This window comes from Solea senegalensis, linkage group LG12, assembly GCF_019176455.1.
Source record: "Solea senegalensis isolate Sse05_10M linkage group LG12, IFAPA_SoseM_1, whole genome shotgun sequence".
NCBI classification, from domain to species: Eukaryota; Metazoa; Chordata; class Actinopteri; order Pleuronectiformes; family Soleidae; genus Solea; species Solea senegalensis.
In genome coordinates, this window is record NC_058032.1 from 7,305,330 (window position 1) to 7,318,842 (window position 13,513).

Sequence of the window (13,513 nt, forward strand, 5' to 3'; positions counted from 1 at the left end):
GGCAGCGAGAAGACGGGGAGGCCAACAGTCCAAACATGCTGCTGAAAAGGCTGACTGTCATAGAGCTGAACCTGACACCCAGTACTGACAGTAACACACAATCCTCTTTACCTCCTCTGTGATGAGCTGATGCATGAAGTACCGACAGGTTTCACCTCGTACCTCCTAGGTGTAACTGAAAGCCAGTCAATCACAGCTCCAGTACTTTGTGGCCAAATGGCCTCAACATTGGACACAACTGTAAAATAACACCATGCATCCACCTGATTTATTCCCAAAACATTAATGTTGAATTATTACTGATTCTACCAGTAATACTTCACATTCTAACTAAAATAGATCACTTATATAATCTGCTGTACATAACATGACTGTAACTTTTGTAAGTTGCTTTGGATAAAAGCGTCTAATGTAATGTAATGTAATGTAACTTGAATTCAATTATCCTTATTTAATTTAATTTAATTATGTATTGAGTAGTATTTGTTGTTTGCAATGAATACAATGAATGGCCCCATATTAACATTGTTATTATTATTATTATACAATTAAATGTAATTTAATCCTCATAAATATAAAAGTTTTCCCCACAAAAAAGACACACTGTTTTTTGTTTTTTAATAATAATAATTGTTTTCCAACTTTTCTTGGAATGTGTGATATTCCAGATTTACCAGTGTATACGGACAATGACCTGGCAGATAGAACAAGTCAGAAGAGACCACCTGAAGGACATGGTAATCAACACAAGAACGAATAAGACATATTGCTGCATTAAAATACTGAATTATAAAATTATGTTGTGTTTGAAGCAGTTTTCAAGACTTTTATGATGTAGGAGAATGCAAATCCAGTAACTAAAGTCCACAGCATTCTTTATTTTTTTTCCATTTTTTCTTTGTTACATACACTTCAGCAATACATTTTGTCATTCTCTCAGCAAAAGCCACAGAAGTCCAACTAAAGTTAATAAATGGAATATATCCATCCAATGATTAACTGAAATGTGCTTGTGATATAAAGAACTGTGTGTTTTTGTCCTTTCAACAGGATAATATTCATGCATCCATTCTAATCCCTGCAAAATTAAACAAAAACAAAATATAACAGAGTATGAGACAACAACCATCCAGGGAAAAGCAGAGCAATGGCCTCGGAGACTGTGCAGGTCACGTGACCAGGTTGCTGTAGTGCGGTGAATCGCTCGCTGATGCCGCTGATGTAAAAAAAGGAAAAGAAAATTCCAGGAACGATAGTCGATCGCAGATAAGCGCAGTGGTTTGATGGAACATGGCTCTCTCCAGAGGTTTGAGATGCTGTCAAAGGGTTTTCTCCTGGATACCTGTGCTTATCATAACCTCCGTCGTGCTGTGGTCTTACTACGCGTACGTCTTCGAATTATGTCTGTGTAAGTACGACACAACTGTGGGCTTTAAATGTGTGAACAGGATTAAAGTGTGGACTTCGCATAATGCCGCACAGCAGTGTTGACAAAAATAACGTTGTTGTAGACGGAGCAGGAGCTCGCGAGGCAGGCGGAAGTGGTGCAGGGCGTGTGCTTTAGTTTAGTAAACGTTGTCAATTTACCTTTTAAAGAGCCACTCGTGATTCAGTTGTCATCGCCACTGCGTATTAAAGGTTTATTCACAAAGAGACCGGCTGTAGTTGTGCTACATCCTATAAATGTGGCTAGTCGTGTTAGCCAATAAATGTAGTAGTTCCTCTTGTGAATAGTGTGACTGTCGTAAGTAGAACCAAATATCTACATTGACTTGTCGTCACTGGCATCCGGCTTGTGTCTTAATTAAGTCATATTTTTTGTTTTGTTTAACAGTTACACTCACCAACACACTGGAAAAAGGTGAGCTACTCAGTCATTTGTGTGTGCTTCATGGTGTTACTCAACAAAGCTCTAGTATAATGCCACGGTGACGTTTGTGTGTGTGATATCCTGTCTGGTGTTTTTGTACTTTCAGTGCTCTATCTACTAGTATTTCACGTTTGCTTCGTGATGTTCTCCTGGACCTACTGGAAGTCCATCTTTACACCTCCTGCCACTCCATGCAAAAAGGTGAGCACATGAATATGACTTTATGAACATGTTTGCTGAGCCAAGATTGAAACAAAGCAAATGTGAAATTGATCACGATGCTTGTTTGTTGCTCTAGTTTCAGCTGTCATACTCGGACAAGCAAAGATACGAAATGGAGGAGAGGCCAGATGCTCAAAAACAAATCCTGGTTGAAATTGCAAAAAAACTACCCATCCTCACTCGAGCACAGTCTGGAGGTAGCGTGTACTGTTGAGTGATCTGTGTTTTCCTCTTTCCATTTATCAAAACTGCTGGGAGGAAAAGTTAATCTTATGCACATCTGTGTGCACTGAAAGGAAGTAGGAAAGGGCCATTCGCTTTGTGTGTGCACCCCATTCAGAGTAATCAACCAATGCATTTCCTTCATTAGTGCTGATTGCTTAGACTAAGTTCAAGGCTACAGGAAGTAAGTGAAGGGTAAGCTCAGCTCAGATGTCTTTCATTCAACTGGCCATCCTCTTCTCTGTAGCTATCAGGTTCTGCGATCGCTGCCAGGTACTGAAGCCTGACCGCTGTCACCACTGCTCAGTTTGCGAAACGTAAGTCACCTTTCCTCCTCAATCCACTCGCCCAGAGAGATTAACCTAGGCAAGGCGATATTTGTTGGCCAGAGACTGGTGTGATAATTAGAAGGTGTTGCTTTGCAGCTGGCACACCATCAGAGATAATATCGTAATGATGAACCAGTACAGCTGTTTGTTAAAAAAAACCCCAGCAGATCCTTGATATTACGATTGTAAAGATGCATTAATTCAATTCAGGTTTTATAATGTGCAAAATGATGTTAAGGTTTTACTGCTTTCTGTAGTTCTCACATTGCCAATGAAACATAGGAAAATAATTGTACTGAATGTTTTTCTTCTAAAGATGTGTCTTGAAGATGGATCACCACTGCCCCTGGTAAGTCGTGAGTCATGACAGCCTGTATTTCTTTGTCAGGATAATGTAATGTATTGTATTGTAACGTACTTTGCTCTGACAAAGGTTCCTTTTCCCTTCAGGGTTAACAACTGTGTGGGCTTTTCCAACTACAAGTTTTTCCTGCTTTTCCTCTCCTACTCCATGGTGTACTGTGTATTTATTGCAGCAACAGTCTTTCAGTATTTCCTCAAATTCTGGGGGGTGAGTGTCATTTGTCTTATTTATTACACATGCTGTTGGATTGGATAAAACAAGTCATATGACCACTTTGAATTGTGCATAGTGGAAGTGTTTAAGTTCTCCCGTTTCTTTCTCTCTTCCAGGGGGAATTGCCAAATAGGCCAGCAAAATTCCATGTCCTCTTCCTAATGTTTGTGGCACTCATGTTCTTCGTTAGTCTCATGTTCCTCTTTGGCTACCACTGTTGGTTAGTGGCAAAGAACAGATCCACTTTAGGTGAGGGTTTACATCGTAGATTTCAAACCTTTTTGCCCAAGGCAAACCAAAGACACAGTCAAAATCTCAAGGCACACCTGTGGTCAAATCTATGTAAAATATCCTCTATGCAGTCACTTCTTTTACGTTGAAGAAGTTCATTTCTAATTTCTGACGTCAGATAAAATTCTACAACTGCATTACAGCAGCACAGTGCATGCATTGAGACCACATTAGACATTTAAGGTTCCTCACAAAGGCCAGTTTGAAAAATATAAGCTACTGGGGTGCCTAAATTTCACTCTTAATTGCAAATATTGCAGGCAAAATAAATAAAAGAAATATGTTATTGTTTTAGTAATTACACAATTACAGTAATTAGAAGTAGCTTCTAATTTTCAACTATAAAGTAGTGTTTGTAGAACTGTGGTATAAAAGCCATATCACATTTGACGTTGTGTTGTGCTGAATATTAGCAAGACTGTGATACCTGCCCACACCTACGCCACAGACGTACTGGGATGCAATCAGTATGACAACATGCTTTATTTTCCATTAAAACACCCAGAAAATTGATCAATCACAGTAATTACTCATCACTACCAGGCCAGGTCCACATTATTTCGTTACTCATAAACACAAGATTTTATTGCAATAACAATGTTGGTTGTCACCAAATCTCATCAATATCATTTCAGATCCCCTGGTTTACATATGCTCTCCCTTCTGCCAAATCTCAGAGGAATTATTTGTTGGACCCCTTTTTTTTGTTTGTCTGTTGTTGTTTTTTTGTTTTTTTTTATGGAGTGTCATAAAATAAAACATATTGTAACCCACATTTGTTTTTCAATTTTCTAGAGGCCTTCTCAGCTCCAGTTTTTGTCAATGGACCAGACAGAAATGGCTTTAATGTCGGCATACGCAAAAACTTGCAGCAGGTATTTGGCGAGGATCGAAGACTGTGGTTTATCCCTGTCTTCACAAGGTGAGTTTGTTGTCAGGAGACAGATGCACAATTAGATGATTCTCTTCATTCTTTTGCTCATTTTGCATTTGTTATTAACTTGAACTTGTGCTGGAAAAAATACAAACATAATTAAAATCCAAAAGCAGAAAACAATGATGCCGCACAACATTAAAGCCTATACAGTAGTTTGGAGCTAATGAACAAACCCTAGAATGAGATAGTCGACACAGCTGCTTAAATTGCTTCCGTCTTCTTTTATCCAACACGTGTGTCAGCCAAGGGAATGGCCACTACTTCCCCTTGAAGAATCGAAATTCTGAGTCGCATAACCCCTTATTAGCTAATGAGGACATGTGGGAGGAGTCAGACGATGGCTCTGAGGAAGGAAGCTTAGGTGAGTCACTTTTATTTTGACATATCTGGTAATTTGCTATCCTACCTTGAATATGAATGTGTTTTCTTTTTTTGTGATTTAGAAAAAAAATGTAAGTGAAATATGTAACAGTATTTATAACCAGTAGTGTTTTAACCTTTAAGTAAATGTGACAGTAATGTGTTACAACAAGACGTTTTTACAATGTCAGTTTTCCATATTTTTGACATCCTCATATGATAAACAGACTATCTAATAATAAAGATGGACATTGATATTGATAATATTGCTTAATTCTGTGTAACTGTGAAACAATAACAAGATACTGATATGATGAATATCAAGCAGTTATTGTTTCCATGTGCTGCTTAGTCTTAAAAACATAAAATGCCCTAAATGTTGTTAGTTCAAACTATGTTTTTCCAGACTGAAAACAACACACAAGATGAATTGTGTATATTGATGTTATTGTTAATTGATAATAGTGTATTTGTGACTGTGTCTAATCTGGTCTATTGTATCAACCACAATTAGAAACCACCAAACCAGCGTCTTTCAGAATCTGTTGGCTTTTACATTAAAAAAAACATCTTGAGAGATAAGATGTGTGCAGTCTTCACAAAGCTCAGTATGTGGTTAATTATTGTTTTTATTTTGTAATTTTCACATCTCCAATTACCCTGCACTGTTGCTTTGTGGTGAGGCTGTTAAGTCAAAACAAAAACTAAAGATAGAAAGGGACAAATGCATGCAAGAATCACTACACTTAAACTGTCCTCTAGCCTGACATAAATTTCAGGTCTAAATAAATGGTTCTAGAAACCTTTGCTTTTGTGTCTCATAAAAAAACAAATACGGATGAATGTATCCAAATATTGCATGCTGACCTTTAAAAATTAATTTTTAGTAGCAGGGATTAAGATGTGTACAGTATTTTTTTCATTTTTCATATTTTTTCATTTAAATTGGTTTAAATTCACTTGTTTTAAGAAAAAGAATCTGCCAATGGGTTGAGCATATTTTGCTTGGGTAGACTACTTAAAACTAGGTCCAGCTATTTTCAGAGTGAAATGTGCCTGGCCAAAACTGGCTTGTGTTTTAGGGAAGTTGTTGTTATCACAAGCAAATAAATTCTGCCAAAACATTTCTCACAAATCTTCCTTTACTTGATTAAACTGACTTATTGACAGAATTTCTTATATTTTGCTATATGAGTTAATTAAAGCACCGCAAAAGCCCTGATTTAAAATAAACAAAAATTATTTACTTTTTTACTTTACTTTTACATTTTTCTGAAATCTCTTGTTTTTCCCATTCCAGTTGATGACCAAGACCCCTCGGTCACGATAGAGATGGAGGAATAGTAATTTGGTGCGGAGCATGTAAATATACAGTATATTGTGCACACCGTGTACCACGTGACAAATGCATTCCAAATGCATTGTGTGGATGTTCAAAACGCATTGGAAAAACAAATCTGAAGGGGGCCAAACAAGTGGATAAAAATGCATTTGGATTGTCATGAACACTTTAACCCCAGCATTTTACAAAATAAAGAAAAGACCAGCAGTGGCAGTGTCACCCCTGCACTCTTGGATTAAAAAAAAACAAAAACACAACCTGGCGAATAATACCTCACATACTGTACAAGAAAGCAACCGGAATCCATCGCAGGTTGTATATTTACCTCTGGTTGTTCATCTCCAAACACCAGCCTCTGCTGAGCTTCTGTCCAACACTGTGCTCTTTATATACAAGTTTGAGTGGTGACCTGAGTTTACAGTGTCGCACGATAGATTTTGATCTGTGTGGAGCTGTAACTTGACACCGCAATGTTCCAGAGGTCTCCTGTTGTGATTCAGATCTCTGCCTTTGGATCTTACAGCATATCAAAGTGATATTTTGTCATTTTTTCTTTGTTCATGGACATAAACATATTTGAATACCTAACGTAACCTGCGCCTTATCAAATATACTGTATTCATATTTGTATTGTTGGGAGTCTGCGTCTCCTAAAAATATATCCAGTATGGTACCCAAGAGCCCATGTATTGCTTTTTATCATGAATCCTGGGTTAGAATGTCATTACAGATGTCTGATCAGAGCAGTGACAGTAGCTTGAGATTTCATGCTCCATCTCATTATGTTTGATAATTGGCTCCGACATCTCGCAGTATCATTGCAAAATGAGTGTTGATCACTGTTAATATACTGTATATTGATATGATTGCTGTTGGCTAGAATAAAAATGTAGAGATCTTAATATATTATTTTGTTTTCATCCACATCACATCAGCTATTTCTGCTAAGACAACATGCATGTGCGCGCGCGCAAGTGTGTGTATGTGTGTGTATGATGTGATAAGAAAGTAAAGTGAAAATAGCTTCATCTTAAGCACAAAATCATGCAAGATTTTTTTTTTTCTTCTTGAGCTTTGATCATTTTAAATGCTGATAACTGTACATATATAAATATGTATGATGACTGATCAACATCCACTGGTTGGCAGAGGTCAGTTGTCTTCTGCAATATACTGTTCTGATTTTTCCGTTTTTTTAAACTTGCTGTGTTGATGCATTTTTAAATTTTTATTCCATCGTAACCAATTCTCCTTACTGAGGCTGGTTTGTGGGCTTGTGTTGATGACTGTTTTTGTATCTGAGTACACTCATTAATTTAGTGAGTGAAAAAAAGAAAAATATACGCCTTCATCAAACCTTGAAGCTGTTTGATTTTGACACTAAGTTCAACGGGCCTGTTTTTCCTACTGTGTTGGGTCAGCCAAATGCTGCTCATGTGTGAGAAATACATCGAGTAGAAAATGTCCTATTTATGATTCGTTGTTTGAGTGCATGTGCAAGACATTAGGAAATTTGTGGATGTTGCGTGTTTCATGTAGTCTCATGTCTATTTATTATGTTTGTTTTTCCTGTGTATCGAGTTTACTGATTAAGTGCTGCAGGCGGTGTCTGTTTTTTTCGCTCCATCATGTGACACGTAAACTATTGAAAGAATGTGCTTTAATCAGGCCGTGAGATATTACTGAAATAAGAAGTGCAATCTTGCAAACAGGAGTTCAGTATTGTTAAAGTACATGTGGCCCTTTTCAATTGTCTTTGTACTATGTGAATGTGGTGCTTCCCTTTTTTTAACACCTGAACCACCAAAAATAACGACACCGTTTCATTCTCTGTTCTGTTAACAAATATAAATTCTTTATTGATAGATTACTTGTTGTAACATGCAAAATAAAATGCTCCAAGTTGAACCCCTCATATGGTTCAGTATTGTTTTCTTTCTGAAGCTTGAGTATATACTGCAAAAAAAAAAAACCCAAGTATAATAAATACAATCAAGTTATTTATTTTGTGTCATCTAGAAAACTTTGGAGATAAAGTTGCAGTACTTTGGCACAACAAGGAGAACACAAGAAACATTTAAATAAAGGACAAAAATACTCAAAACAGGCTGCAGGTCGTGGTCCTCAGGTTGTTGTCAGTTTAGTCGGTGCCGAAGTACCTCTGTCCAAAATGTGTTGGAGCCACTGGATGAACCTCTGTGGTCAAGATGGTGATATCTGGGAACTCCTGGATTATAGATTTGGCTCCTAGAAGAAAGGTTAACAGTTTAACATAGGCCTTTTTACTTGTCAAGCCCAACACTGCAGCTCTTAAATGACTACTTCAAAAAGTAGCAGCCACATTCCTGTCAGTTTTTACTGTCAGTTACTGCTTGATGTAGCACCGTGAAAACAGCTGAGCCTGTTATTTAAGACTTTTCAGTAGATTTGGAGATAATGGAAACTAAAACTGAACTAACCCTAGCTCTTTTTTTTTAGGTTAACATCAGGAAAGTCTATGGGACTTTAGAAAAATCTCAATTTTCATCCTTTGAGGGCTTATAAATAGGATGGTAACATGCCCTTCTGAGTTCAACATCACATTTAAGTGGAAATTTATGCTCAGTGGTGGCAGTAAAGGTCAAGTGCTTTAAAAATCCTCTTCTGAAAACTATGAATATTAGAATGAAATGTCATGACAATCTGGTCTTCGGCTAACAGACAACTATCAAAGTACACAATTGACTTCATATGACAAATTAAACCTGAGATAATTGTGAATTAAGCTTCTTTGTTTAAAACATTTACAACATTGTGGTCAGCAGTGCCAGTGGTGTAAAAAAAGATGATAATGACATAGAAAAGTGGAGATGAAACTGGGGCCTAAATGTGAGATTTAGTGGGTAAATAAAATGAAATTGCTGATGAGCTGCAGTTGCGGTGAGTCGGCTGTTTTGGTTTACCATGAGGTGTAGAGAAGAGGCTGAGCAGTATAATGTGTCTGGGCTGAACTCCATGCTCTATCAGCACCTTCACTGCCTCAATCACAGTGTTCCCTGTACCTGCAGAAAAACAAAATTCAGGTTCATTGAGACACAACTATGAACAATGTTCATTATGAATCCATTATTAAAGGCAATTAAAAGTGCAAATAATTGAGGTAAGCATCAGAAAAAGCTACAAAGCTACGACTGATTGATCCGTCCTTGAGTCTGGGCACTTGGCAGGCTTTCATTTCTGACCCCGTCAACAGCATGCATCAATGTAATCCTGAGGTCCATCATTTTGACATCATAAAATGCACCTTCAACCAGAGCTTGGTTGTCAACATATTCTTTCAGAAACGAGAGCAGAAAAATACTGCTTTTTGACATTGGGAAGCCAGGGCTATTAAGATACTATTTTTGTTGGCTCTCATTATGCTATTCAGCAGCTTGGTGGCTATCCACCAGGCAGTGTATAATTTCCCCCCTGAGAGCTATAATTACCAGAACAGTGTGAATGGCCCTCTATGATGTGGAAATGCAGACTTGGTGAGAAGGTCAACTCAATGGAGATTTCTCAAAATGGATACATACACCGGAATGTTTTTACATATGCACAAAAATGGATACCTCTTGACATTTACAAGTCACTGACTAAAACTGGAGTTATCAGTGGGATGAACGGTGTGCGGCGCTCTTTTACGTACTGAGGATGGGGTACATGAGCAACACCTTTCTTCTGTACACATCTGGGGGGAACTTGGCGTAGTAGACCTTGGCTTTCTGTGTCTCTTCATCGCTCTGGATGAGGATCTTGCCAATGCGGATGGAGCGGCAGCAGTCTCGGAGTCCCTGCTCCATGGCTTCACCTGTGGGGAGACACAGAACACAAACAGGAATCGAAGTGTTGTCAAATTGAAATAGCTGTGTTGTGTTTGCGTTGTGTGACCAGCGTTTCTATCAGTACGGATGTGACCATGACTAAGTCTGTTGCTGCAAGGCTCACAGGTGCCTATGTCCAAACCGATTCTTTTTATTCCCCATACATCAGGAACAGGAATCAGCGCAGCAAAAGATTATACCAGTACTTGTATAATGATACAGTTCTAGCTGATGAGTCAGAAAAAAGCGGTTTTAAGACGCCACAGCCGTCTAGACGTATTTATGTCTTTGAATTCACATCATACTGCCAATTTCAGCATTTTAACAAGATGAGCCAGCTGTATAAGGGTCAGGTGACATGCCCCTCCACAGAGAAATAGTCTAAGTACAAAAGCCTCCAACAACTGGCATGCTGCCATTCCATCAAATATACACACCTCTACCAAGCACCCTGTCTCTCAATGTTACAGGGAAAGTGTATTAGTTTTTCCTTGTGTCTTGTCCCACCCCTCCAAAATTGTTTTATGAAAAACTGCTTAGTAGTGTTAGAGTAATCCTGCTAGAAGACACACAGATAGGCATCATTAAGAACATAACCTGCTTGGAAGAGCTAATTATTGTGAAGGACAAACAGGCTTCTTTTGTGTTTTAGCACCAACAGTCTAAAATAGTGATTAATACTTCAAACCTAATCCTTTCTCATCAAGGCTTTTGCAATTACCCCTCATTTATCATTTATTGACACCTTGACTGTAACAAACATGCCACAATGATGACTATATATAGTTGTAACTTTTTTTTTTATTCTTAAAGAAGCCGGTCAAGAGAGAGTAGCATGTACATACAGTATATGACACATACATGAACATATGTAGAATATTACTGCATGATATTCCATTAAGCATTTCCAGTGGGCTTTGTTTAATGTTAGCAGTGGAATTGCTAAGTTGTTTCCATCAGTTGTCTTCCAAAGTGTACCCATCTATTGTCGGTATGCCTTGTCTGTACAGTCAATTCAGTTCTTAATCTGTTTTGTTATCACATATTACTTATATCCCTGAAGACAACTGTCATCTTAAAAAGGACACAACCTCTCCACTGAGTATGTTTAAGCAGATGAGGACAGGACTGATAGTTCCTCTATCCTCATCATTGCATTGTTTTGAAGCAGAAGCTACTGATCATAGAATGTACACAATTTTGCAAAGAAAAACTTGTTAATCAATTTGATTACAATTAAAAATTAATATGATAATGTAGACAGCTGGACTATTCATGTCCAGCCAGATACTTAACTGGCTGTTTGGCATGCAATGCTTATGAAAAGCTCTGAAATGTTTCCTGCCTTTTATACAACATAGACACGATGTAATGTGTATTGATCAAGAGACTTGCATTTTAATATTTTCTATTTATCCATAAAAGGATTTTACAGGTTTTGGTCGCCTGTGATGACAGCTGGATTAAATCTGCAAGAGAAAGAATGAGAGTGCCTTCTGCTGACTGCTGTGCCGTGAGAGAACATGCTCTGTATGAAGTACAGAACAGCATCTGTCTCATAAACCCCATGTGATATTTTACTGTTATATTATTTAGCTTTCAAACAATCCATCACTTTCACCAAGAGAAAATAACTGACTGCTGATAAAAAGCCTGAAATCATCAGCACACGAGCCTAGTATGGGTGCACAATGGGCACAAATGACATGTGTGCTGAAGAAATGGCAGCAATTGTGTACAACCACAGGATTTACTTACCACTCCTCATAATGCTGACTCCACAGTTTCCTCTTTCAAACTTGACGCCTTCATACTTGTACCCTGTGGGGGAAAAAATGAAGTTTGTACATGAACAAATGCTGCTGCTCTGAATGTGTTTACATAGTCATGGAAAAAAATCAATTCATAACATGAGAGCCCGGCATTTATTTATCATGATTTTGCAATTGGTCCACACTTTCAAGCTTGTTCTGGGGGGGATGCCTCATGATCAGCTCAGATTCTGTAAGATCCATGCTTTAAAAATGTCCACTGTCTCTCTGACAGAGAGACATCCTCACCTGTTGGTGTAGTCACCGTGCACTCCGAGTAGGGAAGTTGATTCAAGCCCTCTTCAACTACTAGTCTGATCTGTTGGACAAAAAAGTGATACACACATATTACAAATGTGTTTATGTGCGTGCACACACACACACACACTATGTAGTGGTGCATTCAGGATCTTACCAGTCGATCAGCACAAAACACAAAATCTCCTCTGCTGGTTGTCCTGAAAATACAAACATTTGCTTGATTAGATATATATGAGAATTAGCCAACACTGCTCAGCTGATCTCGTCTCTCAATTCTAGATATTTATAGCACTGTGTGGGGGTGAGTGAGGTCATCCCGCTTTGCATGATTTTGTAGCAAACAGAGAATAAGTGAACATACAGTGATTTAGTAATTATTTAATAACTAATCGATTAGTTGTTACAGCCCTATAAATAAGATTGTGCTACTTTGACTAATGTTTGGTTGCACAGCTGAATGGTAAGATGATAAGATGACTAAAGACATAAGTTACATACACTGACTGATCAGTAATGATGATTCACTCAGCAGTGCTGATACTTCTCAGATTATTATGGTACATTGTGATTTCACACATACACACCATTCAAATACAGAACTGGAAGACCAACTTCTGTACTGTGTATGATACAGTTATAGAACTAGAATGTGACTTAATAGTGTTGTGGTTATGATACAACTTGGATGTCATGTATGTATACGAGTAGTGCCTGAACATACTTAAACAATGGTTAAGTGTAGCTCCTTATTTACCGACCCACAAAAGCCTGCAGTCCAGACCCAATTAGACCCAATGTCTAATCTCTTTGGCTCTTTTGACAAAGTTAGTGAAATTAATGATTATTCAGTTCTTTTTGTTGACCAATTATATTCAAATCAGTAAACGGCTTTACATAAACACACAGATACAACTGATTTTTACATTGATTTATTAGATGACACTACATCTAGATTTGCTTCTGCGATTTGTTGTATCTAAAAACTGAGAAGCAGGGGACTCACTTGTCTCTGATTATAGTCTGTAATTCACGGATCTGGTCATTCAGTGGCAGCAGTTTGAGCTGAGGGCCTAGGTTATCCTGGATGTGCAGTAGGGTGGCATCACTTGGCTCAGGGCTCGTAAGCACTGCGGGGACACTGCTGCTGCTGCTGCTGCTGCTTGCAAACCGTACTTGCTTCACTGGGTGATCCTGGCCACTGTTGACACTGTTCATTTGCTGATTGTGGCACGGCATCCCGAGTGAGAGATCAGCGAGGTTTATCTTTTTAAAAAAGTGGGTCCAATGACGTTTCTTGACCCAGCGACCAATGTAATGTCCTGTTTGACAAAGACTAGCAATCAGACAACGTGTTCTGCCGTTAGCCTTTACCCTTGTTTGAAGGAAATTATCCGACTGACAGTCTTACGCAGCTTCAGTACGCAGTCTGCCCATTAGGACCACATT

At 38.3% G+C, this 13,513-nt stretch overlaps 2 protein-coding genes across 2 annotated transcripts; one reads left to right on the forward strand and one right to left on the reverse strand.

Moving 5' to 3' along the window:
• The first annotated feature begins 1,239 nt into the window (after window positions 1-1,239).
• Window positions 1,240-8,065, forward strand: zdhhc15b (zinc finger DHHC-type palmitoyltransferase 15b). Its single transcript, XM_044039788.1, has 11 exons — window positions 1,240-1,408; window positions 1,835-1,861; window positions 1,977-2,071; window positions 2,169-2,289; window positions 2,562-2,631; window positions 2,960-2,992; window positions 3,094-3,214; window positions 3,337-3,469; window positions 4,307-4,433; window positions 4,691-4,809; window positions 6,109-8,065. Exons 1-11 carry the CDS (start codon window positions 1,291-1,293, stop codon window positions 6,150-6,152), a joined length of 1,008 nt encoding a protein of 335 aa, XP_043895723.1. The 5' UTR covers window positions 1,240-1,290; the 3' UTR covers window positions 6,153-8,065.
• uprt (uracil phosphoribosyltransferase (FUR1) homolog (S. cerevisiae)) lies at window positions 7,984-13,354 on the reverse strand. The gene is made up of 7 exons (XM_044039789.1): window positions 13,071-13,354; window positions 12,222-12,264; window positions 12,056-12,125; window positions 11,754-11,816; window positions 9,821-9,982; window positions 9,093-9,191; window positions 7,984-8,397 (listed from the first exon to the last, which is right to left on the reverse strand). Exons 1-7 carry the CDS (start codon window positions 13,301-13,303, stop codon window positions 8,291-8,293), a joined length of 777 nt encoding a protein of 258 aa, XP_043895724.1. The 5' UTR covers window positions 13,304-13,354; the 3' UTR covers window positions 7,984-8,290.
• Window positions 13,355-13,513: the final 159 nt, after the last annotated feature.

What these genes read in the sequence shown, in the direction of transcription:
- uprt (XM_044039789.1), bottom strand. Translation starts at nt 13,303, where the DNA reads ATGCCGTGCCACAATCAGCAAATGAACAGTGTCAACAGTGGCCAGGAT. An exon ending in CAGACTATAATCAGAGACAA is followed by an intron (nt 12,265 to 13,070) that starts GTGAGTCCCCTG and finishes TTGTATTTTCAG; the next exon opens with GACAACCAGCAGAGGAGATT. An exon ending in AGTCAGCATTATGAGGAGTG is followed by an intron (nt 9,983 to 11,753) that starts GTAAGTAAATCC and finishes GTCTCCCCACAG; the next exon opens with GTGAAGCCATGGAGCAGGGA.
- zdhhc15b (XM_044039788.1), top strand. Translation starts at nt 1,291, where the DNA reads ATGGCTCTCTCCAGAGGTTTGAGATGCTGTCAAAGGGTTTTCTCCTGG. An exon ending in CACCAACACACTGGAAAAAG is followed by an intron (nt 1,862 to 1,976) that starts GTGAGCTACTCA and finishes TTGTACTTTCAG; the next exon opens with TGCTCTATCTACTAGTATTT. An exon ending in CTGCCACTCCATGCAAAAAG is followed by an intron (nt 2,072 to 2,168) that starts GTGAGCACATGA and finishes TTGTTGCTCTAG; the next exon opens with TTTCAGCTGTCATACTCGGA.